This window comes from Meriones unguiculatus, chromosome 10 (assembly GCF_030254825.1).
Source record: "Meriones unguiculatus strain TT.TT164.6M chromosome 10, Bangor_MerUng_6.1, whole genome shotgun sequence".
NCBI classification, from domain to species: domain Eukaryota; kingdom Metazoa; phylum Chordata; class Mammalia; order Rodentia; family Muridae; genus Meriones; species Meriones unguiculatus.
In genome coordinates this window covers 109948757-109972551 of record NC_083358.1, presented here as the reverse complement: position 1 = coordinate 109972551, position 23795 = coordinate 109948757, and the positions used below count along the sequence as shown (strand labels likewise).

The window sequence follows — 23795 nt, the reverse complement described above, 5'->3', positions numbered from 1 at the left end:
GATAATGTTCTCATGGGGAAGGCTTTAGTATCTATCTGTCTATCCGTCTGTCTGTCTGTCTGACAGACAGGCGATGTCTCACTGTACAACAGGTTGGCTGGGAGCTCACAAAGATCTCCCTGTCTCTGCCTCCAAGCGTTCTTTTCTTCCTGCCTTGCCTTGCTGGGAAACTTACCCAGGGTCTGCGTGTGGCTGAGCAGATAAGCAGGCATCCTTCCACTGAGCTGTGCCCTGAGCCCCTCTTTTAGTGCATGCCTAGTTCACATAAGTATCAGTATCTCAACCCAGCATAGAACTAGCAGAAAACTCAACAAGGAACAAGGATCGTTCAGAAACAAAGAACCAGCTGGAGAGATGGGTCAGTGGTTAGGAGCACTGGCTGTTCTCCCAGAGGGTTCCAATCCCAGCACTGCAGCCCACGGCCCTCTGTAACTCCAGTCCCCAGGGATCTGCCACACGCTCTTCCTGCCTCTGAGGGCGACCAGGCATGCATGCAGTACACAGATATGCATGGAGACAAAACACCCGTACACACAGAACACATAAATAAAACTAGTTTAAAATAGAAATAAAAAAACTAATAACAATAGGAGTTAATATGAAAAGATTAGGAAAATCAAAACTCAAATAATCGAAAACTAACATTTTTAGTGGGGTGGTGGTGTCACGTGCCTTAATTCCAGCATTCAGGAGGCAGGGGTAGGTGGACCTCTGAATTCGAGGCCAGCCTCATCTACAGAGTGAGTTCAGGACCACAGAAAAAATGGTATTGACTGCAGATATTCTAGGCTTTGGGGTCCTTCCTGTGTTTCTGTGCTGCTAGTGCTTTGGCAGTAGAGAAAGGCAGATTAGTTGCTGTCTTAGCTACATGGTGTTTCCGGTAACCTGGAGTACGTGACACCCTGCTTCAAAGAAAAAGGCTCTAAGACTGTGGTTCAGTTACTAGCTGTAATCCAAGGATCCCAGCATTCAGAGCGGCTCATGCCTATAATGCCAACACTCAGGACACTGAGGCAGGAAAATTTCTGAGACTTGCATGGGCCAACCTGGGCTGTGTGTAAAATCCTCTCAAAAAGTAAATTCACACATGTACATACATATAAAGAAGTTTTTAAAAATTAATGATAGGGGCTGGAGAGATGGCTCAGTGGTTAAGAGCACTGTCTGCTCTTCCAAAGGACCCGGGTTCAATTCCCAGCACCCACATGGCAGCTCACAACTGTCTGTTAGCGCTGATTCCAAGCGCTCTGACTCCTTCACACTAATGCATATAAAATAAAACCAAATAAATCATTTTTAAAAAAATTAGGTTGGTCTGGTGGCTCACAGCTTTAATCCTAGCACTCCAGAGGCAGAGATAGGTTGATTTCTGTGAGTTTAAGGTCAGCCTCATCTACTTGGAGAGTTGAAAGCAGCCAGGGCTACACAGTAAGATCTTATCTTAAAAACGAAGTTAAATGGTGATGATCTTTTTTTTAATATTTATTTTTTTATCTTTATTTTATGTGCATTAGCATGAAGGTGTCAGATCCCTTGAAATGAGCATTACAGACAGTTGTGAGCTGCCATGTGGGTGCTGGGAATTGAACCTGGGTCCTTTGGAAGAGCAGACAGTGCTCTTAACCGCTGAGCCATCTCTCCAGCCCCCAAAGATCTTTTTTTTTTTTTTTTTAAGTTATTAAATATGTTGCAAGGGGCAGCAGGTGAAACACTGTCTAGAGTCCCATCCTTTGATTTTTGTTTGTGTGTAGCTCAGGCTGGCCTTAAACTCATGGTTAGAGGCTGAACTCAGCTTGGGGATTACTACATCCTAAGCATGACACCCACCGCTGTTCTCAGCCCAGCTGAGGTTCAGCATACTGAGGAGCAATCTCTTCATCAGCCAGGCAGGAACTTAGCTCGACAGAGCTGGAGTCAGCGCACAGCTTTTAATCTACCACGACCTGCCTTGCTGCTTTTAATCTTTGATGCATTTATTTATTCCTCTACTTACTGCTTGCCAGACATTATAACTGAAAGCTCGGGATAAGAAGACAAGAGACACACTTCCTGCTGGGTATGGCTCACAATGTATGTTTAGCATTCTGAATACCGAGAGGGGGTTGCTGTGAATACAGTGACAAACGGCATAGTGATTCCAGGACAGCAGGACTATATTTTCATTGTGTTTGTTTGTTTGCTTGCTTGTGTGTGTGTATGCGCGTACGTTTTTTTTTTTGTTTGTTTGTTTTTGTTTTTGTTTTTTACCAATCTTCCTGTTTTTTATTTATTTATTATACTCCTCTGAGAAAGATTTATTGGCCTTTTGGACAGACTTTATTTGCCAGAAGCATAACTCACCATATTTCTGTTGGAACCAGCACATGGCCTCTTTGCTAGCTCTGTGTTTGGCTCCAGTGAAGCCTGTCCTGCATTCCGGTCTGAAACCTGGCTTACCCGGCACCACACAGAAGCCCTAGATTGTGATGCTTGGGTCATATTTGATGCCCAGATCAGTGTGTTCCTGGACTCCAACCGTGATGTTCCTGGCCTCTGAGAAGTTAGCCTCTCCTAACAGCACCTTCAGAGCACTCTCCAGAATCTCGTCTGCCCTGGCCCCTCTGCAGTCTTTTCATTTCTCCCGATGCTGAAGGACCTGCTGCTGTCTTCTGCTTTGGTGTCTGGCTGTGGCTGCCCAGGTCAGTCTGTCTTCACTCTCCCACTCGCAGACTTTGAGGCCAAGCCTGTGTATACAAAGTTCCTGCACTGGCTCTCCTTTGCAACCTGATCCTGCACTATGACTGAGAACAGGAAAAGCACATTTACTGTTTTTACTTATTTAGTTAGGTTTTTTTTTTTTTTTTTTTGAGACAGTTGCATTGTGTAGCCTTGGCTGGCCTGAAACTCACTATATATAGACCAGGCTGGCTTTGGAACTCACAGAGATCTACTTGCCTCTGTCTCCTGAGTGCTGGGAGTAAAGGTGTGTGCCCAGAATGTTTTTAGAATGAGTAGTGAATACATATTGAAAGTAAAACTGACTGGGCTGGAGAAATGGCTCAGCAGTTCAGAGCACTGGCAGCTCTTCCAAAAGACCCAGGTTCAATTCCCAGCACCCACATGGCAGCTCACAACTATCTGTAACTCAGGACAACAACAAAATAATAATGCACATAAAAACAAATAAAACATTTTTAAAAAAGTAAAATGGACATACCCAACAAATCATGATCTTTGTGGGACTTAAACTCAACATGAAGACCTTCGTTGGACAGCTGGACTTCTTGCTGAGTGGTTCACAGACAGTCATTGTAGGGGGTCTGGGCGTTATCAGTTAGAAAGAATGCACAGTAAAAGAGGGTGCCTAAAGATGTAACCTCAGAGACCACCCACACTAAAGTAGAGGTTGAGGAAACCATTCACAGACTTAAGAAATGTTTATCAAGCTACTTGTCTCTGTCAAGAGAAAAAGAACCTTCTGAGGTCAAAGAGGAGAGAATTTCAAGGAAGGAAAGAGAGGTCAGTGGGGTCAAATGCTATAAAGGGGACAAAGGGATAAAGGCTTAAGAGCTGATTGTGACCAGGAGGTCACTGGGAGCCCTGATGACAATTTCTGAGGACTGGTGGAAGCGAAAAGAAAAATTCTTCAGGACTAGTGAGAATCCAGAAAATAATCCAGCAAAGATTTATGACTGTAGAAGTCACACACTAAATGCAGATAAGGACCAAGAGAAAGTTTGGAACTTTGGTTATGTTCTGTTTTTGATACTCCATGCCCTCTGAAATCTTGATTGTTTTTCTGGTTGATGGTAGGGGCTGAACAACAACAAAAAAAAACTGCTTTGAGTGTTTTTGGGCAACGCTTCAGCACTGAGCTGCAGTGACGGCCCTTGTTTGTTTTGAGACAGTCTCTCACATTTGTAGCCCAGGCTATCCCAAAACTCCCAGCAATCCTCTCCCTATCTCCAGCCTCCTAAAAACTCTGATTACAGGAATGAACACCATGTCCTGCTTTGATTTTATTTTATTTTTTAATACTGGTCTCATAGTGCCTAGGATAGTCTTGAATTTCTGATTCTGCTGCCTATACCTCCAAAATGCTGGGATCACATACAAGTGTTAAAAATCTCAAAAGAGGGTCTGTAGAGATGGCTCAGTAGTTATGAGTACTGTCTGTTCTTCCAGAAGTCCTGAGTTCAATTCCCAGCAACCACATGGTGGCATAATGGAATCGATGCCCTCTTCTGGCATGCAAGTGTATGTGCAGATAGAGCACTCATATGTAAAAGTAAATAAATAAATCTTTTTTAGAAAAGCAAAACAAACAAACAAAAAAATCTCACAAGAGACACTGGAACACACATACACACAATGAAGAAAAAACATAGGTGGAAAATAAAAGCCAGGTGTGGTGGTGCATGCCTTTAATCCCAGCACTTGGGGGACAGAAACAGGCAAATCTCTCTGAGTTCTGAGGCTACCCTGGTCTAGTGAGTTCCAGGGCTACATAGTGAGACCCTGTCTTAATAAAACAAAACAACAACAACAACAATCAAACAAATGAGCAAACAAAAACAAAAAGGATTAAAAGTAAAGGAAAAAAGATGGCTTAGCAGCACTGGCTGCTCTTTCAGAGGACCTGGCTTCAGTTCCCAGCACACACATCCCACCTAGTTATAGCTTCAATTTCAGGGGATCCAGCATCATCTCACCTCCGTGGACACCGCATGCATGTGTACAAAACATACACATGAGGGGGCTGGAAACATAGCTCAGAGGTTAAGAGCACTGTCTGTTCTTCCAAAGGTCCTGAGTTCAATTCCCAGCAACCACATGGTGGCTCACAACCATCTATAGTGAGATCTGGTGCCCTCTTGTGGCGTGCAGGCAAAACACTGTAAAAATAATAAAGAAATAAATCTTTAAAAAAAAAACATATACATAAAATAAATCTAAAAACTAAATGAAGGACAGGGAAACCCTGCCTCAGAAGAGGGAAAGAAGGGCTCGGATGGTAATACCAGCACAGGAAGACAGTCTGAGGCCAGTCTCTCTCAGAATGATTATCATCAGAGTCACACTTGGCGCTGCATACCCATCTCAATATGTGACGGCATGCCCCTGCAGTCCCAGCTACTCCAGTGAATGAGACAGAAAGATTGTTTAAACCCACCTAGGCTTAAGAGAAGGCGCTGGAGAGATGACTCAGCGGTTGAGAAGATTGATTGCTCTTCCAGATGGACCCAGGTTCAATTCCCAGCACCCACGTGGCAGCTCACAACTGTCTGCAGCTCCTGTTTCAGGGGATCTGACACCCTCACACAGGCATACACATAGTCGAAACACCAATGTAAGTAAAACAAAAATAGATAAATTAAAACAAAACAAACCTTCCTCGGTCAGTTTGAGCAACAAGTCAAGACTCGGTCTCCAATAAATGAAGATGTAGAATTATGTTCCTAGGTAGGAAAAAAATTTCTTCAGTTAATGTGTTAACAGCTCATACCATTTTGCTTGGCATGGGTAAGCAGAGGCAGAAGGATCAGGAGTCGAAGGTGATCAGGGCAGTGGGAGGGGTGATGTAACCACAGGATCCTGCTGATCCAGGGTTAGGGTGCAGAAACAGAGGCACATCCTGGAGCCCACACACCCAAGGCAGCTGTGAAGACCGGAGAATCCTGTCAGCTAAGCCTGGACTACACAACGCAGCAGAGGAAACAGAGAGACCTTGCCTCAGCAAGATGGAAGGAAAAACCAGCTTTGACCTTCACACAGAGTCTGGCTCGTGTGTGCACATGTACCCGGGCACAATTCTAAAAACCTGAGAAAGAAGTTAACATGTGCTGTGTGCTGGTTCTGTGCCAGATAGGAACTTGTGAGCGGTACAGATACAACATGGTATTGCACGCGTTTAATCCCAGCACTCCGGAGGCAAAGCAGGCAGACCTCTGTGAGCTCGTGGCCAGCCTGGTCTACAAAGTGAGCTCTGGGACATCCAAAGCTATGCCTGAAGAACCTGCCTCAAAAAAAAAAAAGTCTATATTTTCTTTTATGTAGATGAATGTTTTGCCTTCATGCATATGCCATGTGCATATGGTGGCCACAGAGATCAGAAGAGGGCATTAGATGCTCTGGAACTGGAGTTACAGATGGTTGTGAGCCACCATGTGGTCGCTGGGAATTGAACTCAGGACCTCTAGAAGAGCCAATAGTTCTCTTATCCACCGAGCCATCTCTCCAGCCCCATCTTCTTTCTTAATAACAACAAAAAGAGCAAGAGACCTTGACAAGTCAGTCCCTTACTAAAGAACTTAAACACACCCCACTCCTTCCACATTGTTTTAGCCAGTCTGCGTGGTGCTCGAGGTCTCTGTCACCAGTTCCTTTCTGCTATCCCCTACTCAGAACCATTGTCCTTCGCACTCATGAGCCTCAAAGGACCTTTTGCTGTTCACTCTTCAGCCTCCAAGCTTACCAAGAAAAAACTTTTATTTAAACGACGTCTCTTTTAGGAACATTTTCTCCTTTCTTCAGGCAGACTCCCATCAAAGTTCCCTGTCTCTCAAGATAAAATATCTGCAATGAGCAGGGAATAAAATTCAGTGTTAGAATGTTTACTTAGCATGTTATCAAGGCCTTGAGTTTCTTTCCTCATCACTGGAAAAAAAAAAAGTAATTAAAATGTATCCAATACCTTTTCTTGCAAACACCAAGAAGTGTTTAAGATGACCTTGAAATCCTCTGGGGGACTCCACCTGTGTGAGTTCTAGACAGTACTGCCATGGCTAGCTTTTGGTATTACTTTTGAAATTTATTTAGATTTAAAATTTTTTATGTGCATGAGTATTTTTATTTTATATATAGTATATATATTTTGTCGCATTGGTTTTCATTCATTTATTTTGAGATGGGCTCTATCATCTCGCTGTGTAACCCTTGCTATCCTGGATTTCATGTAGACCACGCTGACCTCAAACTCACAGAGATCCTCCTGCCTCTGCCTCCCCTGTGCTTGAGTTTCAAGATGTATGCCACCACACTTGGTGTGAAACAGCGTTTCCTTGCGTGTGTGTCTGGTGCCCAGAAAGGTCAGAAGAAGGTGCTGGATCCCCTGTAGCTGGTGTTGTGGGTGGTTGGAGCCAACATAAGGGTGCTGGGGCCTGAGCTCCGGTCCTCTGAAAGAGCAATCACTTAGCCATCTCTCCAGTCCTGGTATTGCTTACTAATCTCTTAGTAAATATAGGTCTTGTTTTACTCAAATATGTAGTTACGGGTAATCTTGAGCCTCTGCTCTTCCTGCCTCCACTTAACAAGTGTTGGGATACGGTAGAGGCTACCAACACCAGGATCAGCTGCCTCACTGCCGGCGCTGGAGCCACGGCTTTGTGCATGCACCTTACCAAACCAACCGAGTCACACCCCAGCCTTTTTTTTTTTTAAGACAGGGTTTCTCTGTGTAGCCCTGTCTGTCCTGGAACTCTTAAATGTAGACCAGGCTGGCCTTGAACTCAGAAATTGGCTGCCTCTGCCTCCCAAGTGCTAGGATTAAAGGCTCTAGCTACTATGTCCTGAGCCACTATGCCCTTCCCTAATTATCATTTTTATTTAGTTTTTTTTTTTTTAATCATTGTTGCTTATGTGTGTGATGTGTGTAAACATTACGGCATGTGTGAGAGTCAGAGATAATTTGTGAGAGTTGGCTCTATCTTTCCACCATGGGTTCTGGGTATTAATCTCAGGTCCTCAGGCTTTTGAAATAAAGCTTTTACCCATCAAGCCATTTTGCTGGCCTATGTTTCCTAGTTTTACCGTCTGCTAAATCACTCTGGATCCAAGATCTCTCAGCCGTTAATCCCGTGTGTGGATATTATTCTTTTCTCATTCTGTTTATCTCATTGCTTCCCCTGACCTTAAATCCCTGAGCCTGTCTTGACTCTTATTGTCCATGTCTGTGTGTGAATCTTATTCAGTACACAACACAGTCTGGTTGGCGGTGTATTTTTCTGTTCGGTCCCCCATTCAGTTAAGGCTGGTGTAGAATTTGGTAACTCCATTCCCCCCCACCCCAATCCAGAGACCAAGCTGTGGGTGGAAGTGCCGTTCAGACAACACTATCTTAGAATGCCAATGTCTTCCAGCCACCTACATTCCAGGGAATTTTGAAAATATCCTTTGTTCCAGCCCCACACAAGAAAAAATCTTATCAGGCAAAGCCAAGGTGGAAGCTAAGCAGTATTGTCTGAAGTCGCCTTATTCTTTCTCCTCACTGGCATTTCCCGAATCAAAGGCCCTTTATTTGGGGTATGGGGGCAAGGAGCAGATTTGCTGTTTTGAGGGATGTCAAGGACCCTTTGAGGAGGTGGGGCACACTAATCTCGTATTCATGGGGTTGGGGCAGCTGCTCACTCTCTCCCTTTCATGTCTCCGTATGTCTCTGAATCAGTTAGTCTTGGTTCCCACCTGGCTTTGCGCTTCAGCCCTCCTACCTGTCCTCTTTTGTCAACCAACTGTCTCCTGACGGCCAGCCCCCTAGCTTTCAGACTTCTGAGTTCCCGGCATGGTGGCTCAAGGCTGACCTGTCTGACGGCAGAAGCCGGAGGGGAGGAGACGATGGGCGCACGATAAACTGGAGGACACTTTCCATTCTCAGGCCTCCACCCCCAAACTATATGAAGGCCTTCTTACTGGGGTCAGGATGAACGCGAGCCAGGGAGAGCACATGGGGACGCAAAAAGAAAAGATGCAGGCAAGAAGCCTAGCAAGGAGAAAAGCGGAGGGACAAGGCGGGAGGCTCCCTAGAGAGCAGGGTCGCCTAAGTCGCTGATGGAAGTGAGCAAGTATCGCGCAGCCTCTGACAGCCCAGCCCAGCTGAGGCCCCCTGGTTTCCTGTCTCTCTTCTCCGGTTGTCTTCCTTCCTGTTTGTGACACTTCTGCACAGGGCCTCTTCTCTGTCAGCCTGTACGTGTCTGTGTGTGTGTGTGTCTTGTGTCCGAGTCTCAGCGACTGTCCGTGGTTCTTTCCATCTCCAGCCTGACTCTGGTCTCCTGCTCACCCTCTCCGTTTAGCTCTGGGTGGACCGTGCGCTCGGCGCCCCACCCCCCTGCAGTACTATTGGTGGAGAGGTGGCGAGAAGGCGGGGTCTATCCCGCAGCTGGGGATTCTATTGGTCGCAGGGGCCGAGAGGCGGGCTGGAGGCGGGTCCGGCTGGGAGGCGGGCGGGGCGGCTGGGGCCGAGCCCAGACCTCCGGGCGGTCGCATTGTTTTCCTCCGCGGATCTGCAGCGAGAGTAGGGGCTTCCACTCGCACCTAAGGCTCCCGCAACCTGACAGCGCCCTGGAGCCCAAATCGAAGCACCACTTTGACGGGACTCTCGTCGCATCTCGCCCGAGCCCCAAGCACGGATTGCGAACTCTACGCGGCGCGGAGCAAGGAGCCGCCGGGGGCTCCCTGGACCTCGCTGACCCGGATCTCCGAGCAAGTACCTTGGGGTAGGGGTGTAGCTTCAGGGAGGGGCAGGAGCGCCGCAAGAGGGGTCAGGCTTCTGAGTGTCACGGGGACCCGAGTGAGTCCAGCGTGCCTTGGCAGAGAAAGGGTCAGCGGAGTTAGGGTGCGTGGAGGAGGAGGGGACCGCGGCCGAGCCCAGCTGCACTGCTGGGCGCAGGCTGTAGGCTTCTTTTCCCACTGGTCTCAGTTCCGTCCCGCAAGGTTGGGGGTCACGAAAGAGGGATTTTTGTTTGTTTGTTTGTTTGTTTGTTTGAGGCACGCACGATGCAGAGGGTGGAAAGCCCAGCACCTTGCCTCCCCCGCGGGAAACTGAGGCTCCGAGACCTGTGGAGAAGGAGAGCTCCTCGATGCTCCCGCGGGCATGGGAAGGGGGTTAAGTCGTTCTGGACTTTGGTGTCAGGGTTGCTTCGCCGTCCTTGTGCAAGCTGAAGTCTGAGCACTCCCAGGGGGAGGGGTCGGCTTGGGCAAAGGGTCCAGGAGTGGGACCACGGAGAAGCCTCAGTCCCCGCGCCCACCTCCACGCTTCACCTCAACTCCGCCCGGGGCTTTGTTAGGCTGGTCTTCCACGGAGGAGAGCGGGCCTGGCGATAGCATCCCAGCTCACCTACCCGCTTCGCGCGGGCCTAGGGCCCGCCCTCGGCTGTTCCCAGCCTCAACCTCTGTTTCCCTGGACTAGGAGACCCGCCTCTGTTCCCCAACCCCAGAGCCGATTCCCTCTCATCCGCTCCTGAAGGCCCCTCCAGCCCCTCCTCTCGCTAACGTGGCTCTGGGACCGGGTCCCGGCCCAGACGCTGCTACCCGCCCCTCGTCGGAGCCCCGATCCAGTGAGGGGAAAACACGTCGAGTCCCTGGCCCCAGGCCCACCTCACGCTAAGCGCACTCGAAGCTCCAGACACCTGGTTTATCGCGATGGGGGCGGGTGGGAGGGAGGAAGGCTAAGTACAAAGCCTGGGATTGAGAGCCAGGGGTAGGGTGAAAGGGTTTTGAGACTCAGCGCACCCCTGAGCCTTCTAATGAAGGTGGGTTGGGGCTGGCGACCATGCCTATGGCTTCCTGCTATTGTCCCCGGCCGGCCTCCCCATTCCTTCCCCAGCTTTTCTAGACACCGGCTATGACCTCGGCCACTCCCCAGAGGTGGCTGCACGGGCTAAGATGAAAGAAGGGGGTTGTTTCATCTTTCTATCAAGGGGAGGACCCGAAAGGAGAGTGGCCAGGTCTCTCCTTGGGATTTCTCCAGGTCACAGAATGCCGGTCCCCAGGCCAGGGACTGAATAGGAGCCACCCAGATGTTGCTCCCCCAAACAGCTATGGGAAGCCCTCTTAAAGATGTATCATACTCGAGTCTAGTAGGCCAAGGAAAAGGCCAACCAAGTGTTTTTAGAGGCTGGACTAACCCAGCTTAAAGTGAGCGTATGTTGGGGGTCCTTAGTGTGAGAGGTTAGGTGGGAGGTCAGCAAGGCTTGCTTTCTGGAAATAAGGGGATGAGGGTGCTTGCTATCAGAGCATTTTGCTTGGTAATGAAGAGCATGCAAATTAGATGCAAATTAGCTTCTATTGTCCCTAGCTAGGGCGCTTTTGCAGGAAGGCTGTTGGATTCTGAAGGTTTTAACATGGGAGTGGTCATCAGGCCCCACAACTCCCAAACCACCCTTTTCCCAAGACTGGTCCTGCAGTGGCAAGAGTTTCTGGCCAAATATGACACCCTCATATCTTCCAGCGCGAAGCCACTCTCATTTTGTAACCAAACAAAATGTGCCCCCCCCAAATGAGTCTCCCCGAAACTGGTTTTCAACAGATTTTCCCAAAATTTGCACATTTACTTTTAAAGGATGTGGTAAGGGAGATGTAATGTAGTGTTTTCCTTTCTTTTGTTCCCTCTTCCCTTAGATCAGAGGGCTCCTATCTCCCTTCATCCCCCACAGGACCCACCACCCCAGGTAAGGAGCAGGCAATGACTGCTGAGTGTAGGGCATAGAATCAGTCTCCGCCAGGGACCAGAAAGAGGGTCTGGCTCTTATCCTTACTTGCCAGAGACCAAAGTTGTTTCCAGGGTGAAAACAGCAGTTGCCCAGGGCAACTTGAGTGGGGACAGGTAGGTGAGCATAGGAGAGCCCCTTTCTCTTCTCCTGGGAGTACCAGCATCTGGAAACATGGGTTGGGGGAGGGAGGAAGGCTTGGCCTTTCAAGGGAGGGGTCCTTAGCTAGCTAACTGCTCTGCCTCTGGGGAAAGGGGGGTCATCATTAGGTGTTTCTACCCTGTCCCTTCCTCCAGCTCTCTTGGGGCCCCACCTGACGTCAACCTCCCCCCCAGTGACGCCAGACTGGGCTTGGGTGGACACTTGGGTCCTGGCTTCAAGAGTGGAATTATGGGGGAGATGGCAGGAGGCTTGCCCTGTAAGCCCAGAGTTTCTCCTTTAGACGACTTGGAGTGGACAACCAAGGCGTGTTGTCATCCGCCGCAAAAGAAAGGACTGCTAGCTCCCTGACCTGATTAATGGAGCCTCTTCAGCCCCTCACTTTAATTTCAAGGGAAGGCAGGAGGCTGGTATGCACCCAGCGTGGGTCCAAGCAGGGTCAGCTGGCTGGGGGATGCTGGGGGTGGGAAGGAGACCTGTCAGCACTCCTTTCACCGTATCCATCTTTTCTTGGACTTTGGGCTACAACTGCCTGTCATTGAATTATTTATATTTCAATTTCAGAGGCAGCCTGATGAGGGAAGAAGGGGCAAGCGGGGCACGTTCAGCCACTTCTTCTTACTGGTCCTTTCTATCCTTCGCTCTGCATAGGGGGTGGGTCTGCTTTTCTCCCCACATTGAGAACATGCATTGGTTCCTAGGAGCCAGGGAGGCAACAGGGGGCTCCAGGCTTGGGGGGGGGCACAGTGGTCGAGGAGACAGCTGCAGCCAGAGCTATATTTAGCCTCTGATCTGGCTTTGATGCAGATTCATTTTTGGCTAAGACAGGCCCTCCATGCACACCCCCATTCCCTCCCTGCCCAGCTTCTTCCTCGGCAATGGGAATGGCCCTGAAGTCTGAGCTTAGGCTGGGTCAGTGACCCCCAGGCTGTTTGTCCCTCTCCTTCTGTTCTTTCTCAGCCCTAGACAGGACCATGGCTGCTGCACAGCTGCCTCTGCCTGGGCTCAGTGCCTGCATTACTCCCAGGGTGCTGTGGGGGTCTGTGAGGGGAGGGGAGAGCAGACTCGGTGTCCTCTTCCTCCTCCTAGTGCCAAGGAGTCACTATTTATAATTTTAAGGCTTCAGTATCTAATTATAGCTGAGAAGGGGTTAGCACAAGGGGGGCCAGGAGGTGTCACCTATCCCAGACCCAGGCAGGAGTGAGGAGGGAAGGCTGGGAGGGGCAGTGATCTGTTCTGTCCTTACCTGGGGTCACACCGGCAGGCTTCACACCAACCAGTTCAGCCCAGTTGGAGAGGGAAGGGCCTTGAGTGACAGCGACAGCTGGCTGGGAGTGAGGCGGAGATGGTTCTTTGCCCCACCCCACAGGGTCTTCTGGGGATAGACCTGGGGAGGAGTCTGCCTCAGACAAGGGTAGAGAGAGAACTTAGTCCCTTCCCCCACTTTTCTGTCTCCCCTTTCAGGGCCAGCATATGGGTGAGGGGGTACCCCCTGGGGCTTGAGCTGCCCCGCACAGGATGCCCCGTGCCCTCCACTCCATGCCCTTGCTGCTGCTGTTGCTGTCACTCCCCCATGCCCAGGCCGCCTTTCCCCAGGACCCTACCCCTCTGTTGACCTCTGACCTACAAGGTGAGTGCCCCACCCACTCTACGCTCTGCGGGAAGCAAGTAGAGAGTAAGACCCTTATGTGGGAGGAGGCAAGGTGTGGGAATGGTAGCAGTCTCAAGGAAGCAAAGCGAAACAAACAGGTGGAATGAGCTGGAACCACAAGTTCGTCATCCCCCGGCTTTGCTTCTTCACTCAGAGGTGGTGTTGCTAGGTGGCTAAGAATGTGACTTCTAGGGTGACATGATGGTGCGTGCTCACTTGGGAGGTTGAGGGAGGAAGATTGCTACAAGTCTGAGGACAGTTTGAACTATGTAGTGAGTTCCAGACCAGATGGGGTTACACTGCAAGACCCTGTCTCAACAGCCAAACAATAGAAGGTTTGAATCCCTGCTCAGCCACTCACCAGCCGTGTGACCTCGGTTAATGTTATATAACCTTTCTTTGCCTCAGTTTCCATATCTGTGAAAGAAAGATGATAATCATAGTGTTCTACCTCACGGAGTTATTTAGAGAGTAAGTGAGATAATAGATGGAACACAAATGAGGCAGAGTCCTGAGAACACTGTCTGGCCCAAATTAAGCACTTCATGTTTGTGTGTTATTCTTAGCTACTGAGTGGCGTCCTCTGCCAGTTTGGTGGCTCCCAACACCTCTTACTTCCCTCTCTGCCCACCAGTGAGCCAATGTGTCCCCATGACAGAAACCATAAACCCACCCTTTCTGAGAAAAATCTTCATTTGTTCAGGTCTGTGTTATAGATGTTGGGTTTGGAGTAATTTCAGTTGGGCTATTGGGAGTGATTGTTGGGGGACAGATAGGAATAGCAAACACTACGTCAGATACAGCTCTCAGCACTCTGTGGACATTAAGTCATCTTTGAACCCTAGGTTTCCCCTAAACACTAATACCTGTGGCTTCCATGCCCAGACCAGGTGGACAATGGAGTTTGGTCAGAAGAGGAGGAACCTTGGAGTGGTGAAAAGTCTTGAGGGGAGGACTTGAAGAGGTGTGGGAGAAGTGTATGCGTGTGTGTGTGTGTGTGTGTGTGTGTGCAGGAGCTATGGTATGACAAACTTTTCCTGGGGAGACGAACCACTCTTGTCTACTCAGCCCAGACAGGGAGGCTATGGCAGACCAAAGTATGGATACCGTCAAAGTCCAATTTGGTGAACCAATAAGTTTTCTGGGTTTACTTACAGGAATATGGGTGAGGGGTCACTTACAGGAACAAAAATGACTCAAGGACAGTGGCATCACCAAAACCCACCCCAGCATGGGCGACAGCTCCCCAAAGCTGGAAAAGCTGGCGGCTCACGGCACAGCCTGCAGGCAGCTCAGCAGACTGGAGAGCATGCTTTCCAGGAGCCGCTGTTAGTCTCCTCCAGGCAGCTGGGCTGGTCTCAGAGGGGTTTTGTTTGTTTATTTGTTTGTTTTGCTTTGTTTTATTTTGTTTTTTCCTACTCTGAAGCTTCTTCTTTGCTGTGGTGGGAGGGTGGGATCTCAGCTTTCATTGTTTACTTTGGCAGGGAGCAGGCTTAGTGAATCTGGTCAGTTTTAGGGAGTTCTTCAAGCTATTTTTTAGTTACTTACCTGGGGGATAGAATGTTTTAATTTCATGGAAGTCACATGGAGTTGGAGTTAGAGTTGGTTGGGTGCTGGGAATCAAACTCTGGACCTCTGGAAGAGCAATGCATGCTTAACCACTAAGCTACCTCCAGCCCTTTGAAAGGGACTTTCTAATACAAAGGTAGTTTTAAGAAGGGATTTGGCTCAGCTCCGGAGTCAGACAGACTTGATAGAAGCCTTGCTGCCTGCCTGGTAGTTATGGGAGTCCCTCTGTGCACTCCACCGGTGTGAGGGCCTACTCATAAGGTTACTATATTAAGGAAGGTAACTCATTCAGATGACTAACACTGCCTGATGGAAATTAAATGCTCAGTTGGTGGTTTTGCTTAATACTTATTTGGGGCGGGGGGAAGGCATGCTCATGCTAAAGGACAGCTAACGTGGAACTGGTTCTCTGCCCTCACTTGGTGACTCAGGTAGTTAGCCTTGGTGGCCAGTATCTTTAACCAGGGCCATTTCATTGTCTCCTTTCTTCTTTCTTTCCTTTCCTTTTTCCTCCCGTGAGACAGCCCTGGCTGTCCTGGACTCGCTTTGTAGACCAGGCCGGCCTCTGCCTCCTGAGTGCTGAATTACAGGTGTGCGCCATCATGCCCAGCAGCATTTTATCTTGTATACTGGCCTGGTACTTGCTATGTAACCAAGGCTGGCCTTGAACTCCCAGCAGTCCTCCTGCTTCAGATTTCCCAGTACTGGTGTGCACCTCTATGCCTAGCTGTTTTGAGCCTTGGCTGGGTTTCATCCAGTAGGGGAGGGAGTCGGGAAGTGTGTGTTGCCTCGGCTGCCATCCTCAGTGTTCCTCTGCACCCTCTAGGTGCCTCTCCATTATCTTGGTTCCGGGGCCTGGAGGGTGATGCGGTGGCTGCAGAGCTTGGGCTGGACTTTCAGCGATTCCTGACCTTGAACCGGACCTTACTTGTGGCCGCCCGGTAAAATGGCCGACCACAGTTGTGGGGCAGACATGCATGCTCTTGGGCAGACATGGGACCTGCATGGCCACTGCAGCATCTTGCAGGGCACACATGCAGGTGCACAAGCCATGGGACATGGACATTCCTGGACACAGAGAACAAATTCTAAGGCGTGGAGTAAAGGGGGAGGCTAGGGAGTAGGGATTTTGTGTGGCTTGGCCCTGAGCAGGTGACCATGGGTAAGGTGGGGCTAAGGAGCTCAGGCGGGGTGCCTGGGCTCTGACCCCTCCTTACCTACCCTTCAGGGATCACGTTTTCTCCTTCGATCTTCAAGCCCAAGAAGAAGGGGAGGGGCTGGTGCCCAACAAGGTGAGGGGCTCTATGTGAGGAGGTGCAGGCAGGGAGACAAAGCTGGGAAAGGTGTAATGGAGGTCCTGTGGGTTGGAAAAAGCACATAAAAAGGACGGGTCCAGGTTGCCCTATGACCTCCCATCTTGTTCTCCCTTCAGTTTCTGACATGGAGGAGCCAAGATATGGAGAATTGTGCTGTTCGGGGGAAGCTGACGGTGAGGACTGGAGTGTAATTGGAGGGAAGGCGAGGACTGCCTCCAGGTAGTGAGCCGCCATGACCATTCTGTACTCCCTTTCCATTCTAGCCTAGAGGACAAAGGGAAGGAAACAGAATTCACACTTTTTAGTTGCCTTTAAAACACCCCAGGAAAAAGAAAAGGGAGGTTCAGAGAGACCAAAGAACCTGCTGAAGGCTAGAGCGCCAGTAAACAGCTTGAGACCTTAGCCGCACATTGCTCTGACTGGCCCAAGAGTAGCAAGCCTTACTTCCTGTGAGCCCTGACTTCAGTCCTAGGCCTGTCACTGACCTAGAGTTTTGGGTTCCCTAGGACGAATGCTACAATTACATCCGTGTTCTTGTTCCCTGGGACTCGCAGACACTCCTTGCCTGTGGAACAAACTCATTCAGCCCCATGTGCCGCAGCTACAGGGTATGGGGTACAAGGAAAAGGACCGGGAGGAGAATCCAAAATAAACAGTCAGTGTGATGGGAAGAGACGGGCACCTGGGGACAGGCCGGGGCATACTTGGCATGCAAGAGTGCAGAAGGGACTGGGGAGGGAGCTGAGTGGGAGTGGGCTGTAGGGCCAGACTCTAAGACCCCAAGGTTCCAGGAATCTGCCTCCTTTTCCCCCAGATAACATCACTGCAGCAGGAGGGTGAGGAGCTGAGTGGGCAAGCTCGGTGCCCCTTTGATGCCACCCAGTCCAATGTGGCCATATTTGCAGGTGTGCGCCTGGGCATGTGAAAAGCAGGCATGTGGCTGGGGGGAGCTCCTCTCCCAACTTGGTCTTTCCTCCATGTCCTCGAGTGGAGGGTGGAGGCAGGGGCTGGGACCAGGCCTGGGTAGATGCGCAGGCACAGCAGTGAGAGACAAGTTGTGAACCCTGAGCTTCCCGTGACCCCGCTCCCCTCATCCCTCCAGAGGGCAGTTTGTACTCAGCCACAGCAGCAGACTTCCAGGCCAGTGACGCTGTGGTCTACAGGAGCCTTGGACCTCAGCCCCCGCTCCGTTCTGCCAAGTATGACTCCAAGTGGCTGCGAGGTCAGTCATCCTGGGGGGCAGTCTATGCCCGGGGGGACTGAAACCGGGCTGCGCGGGGCGGTGAGGGTGTGTTTATGGGTGGGTGGGTGGGGGGAGACAGCAGATACGGAAGCCCCTTCCTGTCATCCTCTGCCTTAGAGCCACACTTTGTCTATGCTTTGGAACATGGAGACCACGTCTACTTCTTCTTCCGGGAGGTTTCTGTGGAAGATGCTCGCCTGGGGAGGGTAAGGAATTGGACACCAGGGGTAGCTGGATGGCTGGAGGGTTCTTTTGGGTCCTGAGGGAGGTTCTTGACTCTTACCTCCAAAAGAAATTTCTAGGGCTCTTGGCCCCTCTCCACATACCTTTGCATAACTTCCAGCTCTCATCTTCTGGCTATAACTCTCATCTCGACCCAAGTTGACCCGTTATACCATTCCCTTTCTTTGCTGTGACCCTTAACATCTGGAGGTCTTAACTCTTCCCGCGCATGTCAAGCGGCTGCCACGTGGCTCTCTCCATATCTTCTCTCAGGTACAGTTTTCCCGGGTAGCCCGGGTGTGCAAACGTGACATGGGTGGCTCTCCTCGGGCCTTGGATCGCCACTGGACGTCCTTCCTCAAGCTGAGGCTCAACTGCTCTGTCCCTGGGGACTCCACCTTCTACTTTGACGTCTTACAGGCCTTAACTGGGCCTGTGAATCTGCATGGCCGCTCTGCTCTCTTTGGGGTCTTCACTACTCAGACCAACAGGTTGGTACCAAGCAAACTGTGTGATCCAGTTATCTAGCCCCTCCCCCCCAACGTCCGTCCAGCATCCCCTTTAATGCCTACTGAGGAGGAAGCGCCAAGCAAGCCCAGGCTCCCCTTTCCCCCAGTGGCTGCCCCCCCCACCAGTCTCTACCTCTAACCCGGTGCACACAGGCAGCCCCCACTTCTCACCTGGCAGGAGCTGTGCAGTCCCTGTCAACATCTACCTTGCATCTTTTCTGGCTCCCTCAGCATTCCTGGGTCTGCAGTCTGCGCCTTCTACCTGGATGATATTGAACGTGGGTTTGAGGGCAAGTTCAAGGAGCAGAGGAGTCTGGATGGGGCCTGGACTCCTGTGTCTGAGGACAGGGTCCCCTCACCCAGGTACCCGGGGTACAGGTGGCTTTTGTGGGGCCCGCCCTTAATGTTGGGTTGTGAAGAGGGCTAAGGTCCCTGTGGCCCGGGGACAAGGCCACCATGGGTTGGACTAAGGAGCTGCAAGAGGGAAGGGAAACAATGGTGCACATCTGTCTGTCTGCAGGGGAGTGACGGTGACCAACCGTGTCTGAGAACAGGGGGACACATAGCTTAATTAAGCCCCGTTCTCTGCCCTAAGGCTGCCCCTTCCATGTGCCCACCAGGCCAGGGTCCTGTGCAGGTGTGGGTGGAGCTGCCTTTTTCTCCTCCTCTCAAGACCTACCTGACGATGTCCTGCTCTTCATCAAGGCACACCCACTGCTGGATCCCGCTGTGCCACCTGCCACCCATCAACCCCTCCTCACTCTCACCAGCAGGTAACCACTGCCTCCCGCCGCAGCCACTCTCTTCTGTCTCTTGTGGGGCCCAGGAGACAAATCACGTTGGTGTGGGGGTGGGGACTGTGAAGGAATAACGGAGTGGGAAGCAGGACATCTGGGCTGTCCTTGAGATACTCAAGCTGTACTAGGTACGTGGTCCTCACCTGAAGCCTGTCGCTCCAGGGCTCTACTGACCCAGGTAGCTGTGGACGGCATGGCCGGGCCCCACAGAAACACCACAGTCCTGTTTCTTGGCTCCTCTGATGGGACAGTACTGAAGGTGCTGCCTCCAGGGGGACAGTCTCTGGAACATGAGCCTGTCATATTGGAAGAGATCAATGCCTACAGCCCTGCCCGGTGAGTCCTCTGTGGGGGTGGGTCCCTGCAGGAGAGAGGTGGGATGACTGGTGGGGGATGGAGAAACGGGGATAAGTGGGTGGATAGTCCAGGGCTGGCTTGGCAGCATTCGAGGCCTTGCGGTAGGGAAAGGGACTCGGGGAAAAGGCTCCACTGCCTTGGGTAAGGTGGTGCCATGGGCCGTGCTTAGTTGTTCTGTGCACCTCTTCCAGCTGTCACTTCTTTCTGTCCACCTGCCTCGTCTGGGGAAAAGGCAGCCTCCCCTTCCCCATTCTAGTTCCTTGTGGCATCATATTAGGTGCAGTGGGAAGCGCTCAGCCCAAGCTGCAAGACGGATCATAGGGCTGGAGCTGGACACTGAGGGTCACAGGCTTTTTGTGGCCTTTCCTGGATGTATTGTCTACCTCCCTCTCAGCCGCTGTGCCCGCCATGGGGCCTGTCAGAGGTGAGAGGAACCGAAGGAAGCCTGGCTAGGCTTCCTGGGCTAGGAGGAGCACAGGAAAATCCCCAAGTCTTGAGGGCGGCGAGAAAATGGAGGAGAGAGTTGGGTACCACGGGTAGTCAGTAAGTGGGCAGCAGCCAGGGTCTGGGGCAGATTGGGGTGGAGGGGACGGAAGTATAGGCCCAGGAGCCTCTTGTAATGCAAGATGAGTGGAACCGGCCATGGGCTGTGGTAAGTGGAGGGTACCGGCCTCACACGGCTCAGTCTCCCCTAGGAGCTGTCTGGCTTCCCAGGACCCGTACTGCGGATGGCATCGACTCAGAGGCTGTGTGAATATCAGGGGATCTGGCTGGTGAGTGAGGAGCCCCGGCTCCTGAGGAGCTTGTTCGGCAAAGTGTGCGCCGCAGTGAGCCACCCCCCTTTTCTTCCAGGACCGATGCTGATCTGACTGGGAACCAGGAATCCATGGAGCATGGTGATTGCCAAGGTAAATACAGGACGGCCAGAGCCACAGCTCAAAGTTGCATATGGCTCTGGTGGCTGCCGACAGCGCCCCAGGCTCGGGCATTTGTCATTCTCTGTACCGCAGTTACCTCTGTCAGTTCTTCATGAAGCTTTCCCTTTTCCTCATTCTCACTCTCTCTGCCATAGATGGCGCAACCGGAAGTCAGTCTGGCCCTGGAGATTCTGCTTATGGTGAGTCTTTTGGCCTCAGTGTCCTTCCTTTCCCCTTGCGTAGCCCACACAACCGTATCCGTTTTGGCTATACGCAGAGCAGCACCTTGAACAGCCAGAGGGAGACACTGGAATTCTGGGCTCCTGGGTTCCAAAGAGGTGGGGGTGGGGGCTCGGTGGTGCCAGGAGAGCGTAAGTCTCACTGGTGCTGACCTGGTCTCTGTTACCAGTGCTTCTGGGTTCTGGCCCTTCCCCTGAGACCCCCAGTTCCCCCAGAGATGCCCACCCAGGGCCCCAGTCTTCTACTCTTGGAGCTCACACGCAGGGTAAGGGGGTTACCTGGGAGGGACAGGAGTGCAGTGTGGGCCTGCTGAGTCTCTGAGAATTCTAAGCCGGGTGCCGATTGGTGTTTGATGCCCACTAACACCTGTTTGGAACCTCCCTTCACCACAGCTGGACATCCCAGCCAGTGTCTTGCAGTTTGACAGTTGTTCTTGGCATGGCTACAGGGGCTAAGCCTGGTATGGGGATACCGCAGACCCATGCTTCTAGCCTGTGTGTTTAGGGGTCCCGGGAAATGACTCAGACTGGAATGAAGCGAGCAGCAGCATGAAAACTTGCTGTTGCCCCCCCCCCCCCAGTGCCGGTTCTGCGCACCACCTGCCGTAAAGCTGAGCCTCCTCTATCCTTCTCGGTCGGCAGGCGTGCGCACAGACCTCCCCCAAGCCTCAGCCTACCGCTCCATCCCCATCCCACTCCTCCTGGCCTGTGTGGCGGCAGCCTTCGCCCTGGGCGCCTCCGTCTCCGGCCTCTTGGTGTCCTGCGCTTGTCGTCGCGCGAATCGCCCTCGGAGCAAGGACATCGAGACCCCGGGGCTGCCGCGTCCTCTCTCCCTCCGCAGTCTGGCCCGGCTGCACGGTGGCGGTCCTGAGCCCCCGCCTCCGCCCAAGGATGGAGACGGAGCGCAGACGCCCCAGCTCTACACGACCTTCCTGCCCCCGCCCGAGGGTGGGCCCCCGCCGGAGCTGGCCTGCCTGCCCACCCCGGAGTCCACGCCCGAGCTGCCGGTGAAGCACCTCCGCGCCTCCGGGGGACCCTGGGAGTGGAACCAGAACGGGAACAACGCTTCCGAGGGCCCGGGCCGCCCTCGGGGCTGCAGTGCGGCGGGCGGGTCGGCGCCCCGCGTGCTGGTGAGGCCCCCGCCTCCCGGCTGCCCGGGGCAGGCGGTGGAGGTGACGACGCTGGAGGAACTGCTGCGCTACCTGCACGGCCCGCAGCCGCCCAGGAAGGGCGCCGAGCCGCCGCCCCCCGCCCCGTTCCCCGCGAGGCCGCCCGCCCCGGAGCCCGGCGCCGCCCTGTTCGCGGACTCCAGCCCGCTGCCGCGGGACTGCGTGCCGCCGCTGAGGCTCGACGTGCCGCCCGGAGGCAGGCGCGCAACCCCCGGCGGACGGCCCGCCCTGTCGGCCCCCGCCCCGCGCCTGGGCGTCGGCGTCGGCCGCAGACTGCCCTTCCCCACGCACCGCGCGCCGCCCGCTCTGCTCACGCGGGTCCCCTCGGGAGGCCACGCCAGGTACTCCGGGGGGCCCGGGAGGCATCTCCTGTACCTCGGCCGGCCCGACGGCTGCCGCGGCCGCTCCCTCAAGAGGGTGGACGTCAAGTCTCCGCCGTCGCCCAAGCCGGCCCTCGCCGCCCCGCCGCCGCCCGCGCCGCACGGCGGCCAGTTCAACTTCTGACGGCAGCCGCGGGCGCCCGTAGAGACTGGAGGCCGCCGGCCCGCCCGGACCCCCGGAGTCTCCCGGGGCCCCCCTCTCGCCCCGGTTTATTTATTGACTGTATTTCCCCCTGGCCCGGAGAGGGGGGCGAGGAGCTCGCCGCCCGGAGCGCCAGCACTTCGGGGGAGCTGGCTGCCCCCCGCTCCCCGCCCCCTTCCAGCCACGCTGCCTTAACTCGCCGCTCCGGGCTCCCGCGGACTGGGCCCCGGGCGGGCCGGCCGGGGCTGGAGCCGCGCGCTGTGTACAGAGTCCTCGGGCCTCGTGGGGCCGGGACGTGCCTCCTCCTACTGTGTAGGAGCCCCCAACACCCCGTCTTCCCAATACAGCCGTGTCCCCCCACCCCCAGCCGCTGCCTGACTTTCCTCGCGGTGCGGGAGGGGGAGGAGGGCGGGCCCGCCCGGCCCCTCTGGGTGCCCGCGCCCCTGAATGTCTGCCTTCACCTCACCTCGGGCCCCCAAGTCTCTCCGGAGTAATTGGCTTGGCGGCTGTCCCACCGGGGTTAATCAGGAAAGGTTTCCTGAAGGAAGGAGGCAGGCGACCTGGTGGGGGTGGGGGGTGAGCCAGGGCCCAGGAGAGTAGCGGGGTACAGACGGGGGGCGCTGGGGAAAGGCACTCGGCACGTTTCTGAATAGAGGTCAGGCACCTTTTTACGGCTTACGCTGTGGGGTGGGGGAGGGAACTTTTGGAAAAATAAAACGAAGCTGCTGCGTGATTTGAATTTCACATCAGCAAATCTTGTCCTCAAAGAGAAAACTGGGCTTGGAAGGGTTTGCGTTGCTTGAGCCTTAGGATGCAAAACAAAACAAAAACCCGCAGAAGAGCCCTGTGAGAGGCAGGGGTGTGCCCCAGCAACTGGTTCCCTCAAGGGCCGTTCCAGCTGCTAGCTAGAGCGACTGCTCGCTGTGGCCCTCGCGATGCTCCTTTACTCTGGCTGCAGATACTTGTGAGGTATCCTGGGTACCAAAGGGAGGGATGGCCCGGAACGCTTCTCCCACCCACCACCCTGGCGCTAGGACCACTTAAAGCCTCCCGTGGGTGCTGGCTGCGCTGGAGGATTTGCTGGAATCTGGCAGGCGCGTGGCGGCAGCATCCGCCCTGCTCCAGCGCCAGGCCGGTTCGCGTTGGCGCCTCCCAGAGGCCCGACCAAGCCCTACAGCTGAATAAGCCGCCAGTTCTCTGGTGGAGAGGAGGGGAAACTGCTGAGAACAGTTTCGGCCAAATAGTTCCGGAGTGTATTGTTTACCCTTGAGACTATAACTCTGCCTTAAGCCTCCTTTCTCATCTGCAATAACACTGTCGAGAGGCTCAAGTACTATCATGTGCAAACGCTTTGTGAAAGAGAAACCGGGAAACGGCGGTTCCTCCTGTGTCACTCGTTTAAGCCCTGTATGCCAGAGTCTGTAGTCTGCTTTTCCTAGACAATCGTTTTTCTTCGTATTGTAAATTCGACTTAGAAAAAATTTTTCCCTTCAAGGTTTTTACCTCTCTGAATGATTCTTAATGCAGTTCAGTTAAGATTAAGCTAATTGGCAAGGGTCCTTCCCAGTTTGACATTTCTTAGCTTGGAGCTTTTTTGTCAGGTTCGGTTTATTTCTCTTTGGGGACCTTGAGCTAAGACGAGCTGTTGCTAGTGTCCTAAACAGCG

The 23795-nt window shown here is 52.9% G+C and overlaps 1 protein-coding gene across 12 annotated transcripts; it reads left to right on the top strand.

Moving 5' to 3' along the window:
* Positions 1 to 9164: 9164 nt before the first annotated feature.
* Sema6c (semaphorin 6C) lies at positions 9165 to 23573 on the top strand. Of its 12 annotated transcripts, none has more exons than XM_021656843.2 (21): positions 9165 to 9467; positions 11371 to 11420; positions 12183 to 12272; positions 13083 to 13248; positions 15665 to 15779; positions 16067 to 16130; positions 16271 to 16327; positions 16661 to 16762; positions 16969 to 17059; positions 17257 to 17376; positions 17515 to 17603; positions 17893 to 18110; positions 18360 to 18491; positions 18749 to 18901; positions 19088 to 19261; positions 19560 to 19706; positions 19978 to 20055; positions 20135 to 20190; positions 20355 to 20399; positions 20609 to 20704; positions 21081 to 23572. In XM_021656843.2, the coding sequence occupies exons 4-21, from the start codon at positions 13137 to 13139 to the stop codon at positions 22109 to 22111; spliced, it is 2880 nt and encodes a 959-aa protein (XP_021512518.2). In that variant the 5' UTR covers positions 9165 to 9467; positions 11371 to 11420; positions 12183 to 12272; positions 13083 to 13136; the 3' UTR covers positions 22112 to 23572. The 12 variants fall into 12 exon arrangements, with proteins under 12 accessions (XP_021512518.2, XP_060249103.1, XP_060249106.1 ...); XM_060393120.1 differs by having other exon boundaries at positions 9192 to 9457; XM_060393123.1 differs by lacking the exon at positions 16661 to 16762 and having other exon boundaries at positions 9192 to 9467; positions 21081 to 23573.
* Positions 23574 to 23795: the final 222 nt, after the last annotated feature.

Bases quoted from the DNA above. Each gene is read 5' to 3' on its own strand.
- Sema6c (XM_021656843.2), top strand. From the start codon at position 13,137: ATGCCCCGTGCCCTCCACTCCATGCCCTTGCTGCTGCTGTTGCTGTCA. The intron at 15,780-16,066 runs GTAAAATGGCCG...CCTACCCTTCAG, and splicing joins ACCTTACTTGTGGCCGCCCG to GGATCACGTTTTCTCCTTCG. The intron at 19,707-19,977 runs GTGAGAGGAACC...AGTCTCCCCTAG, and splicing joins CGCCATGGGGCCTGTCAGAG to GAGCTGTCTGGCTTCCCAGG.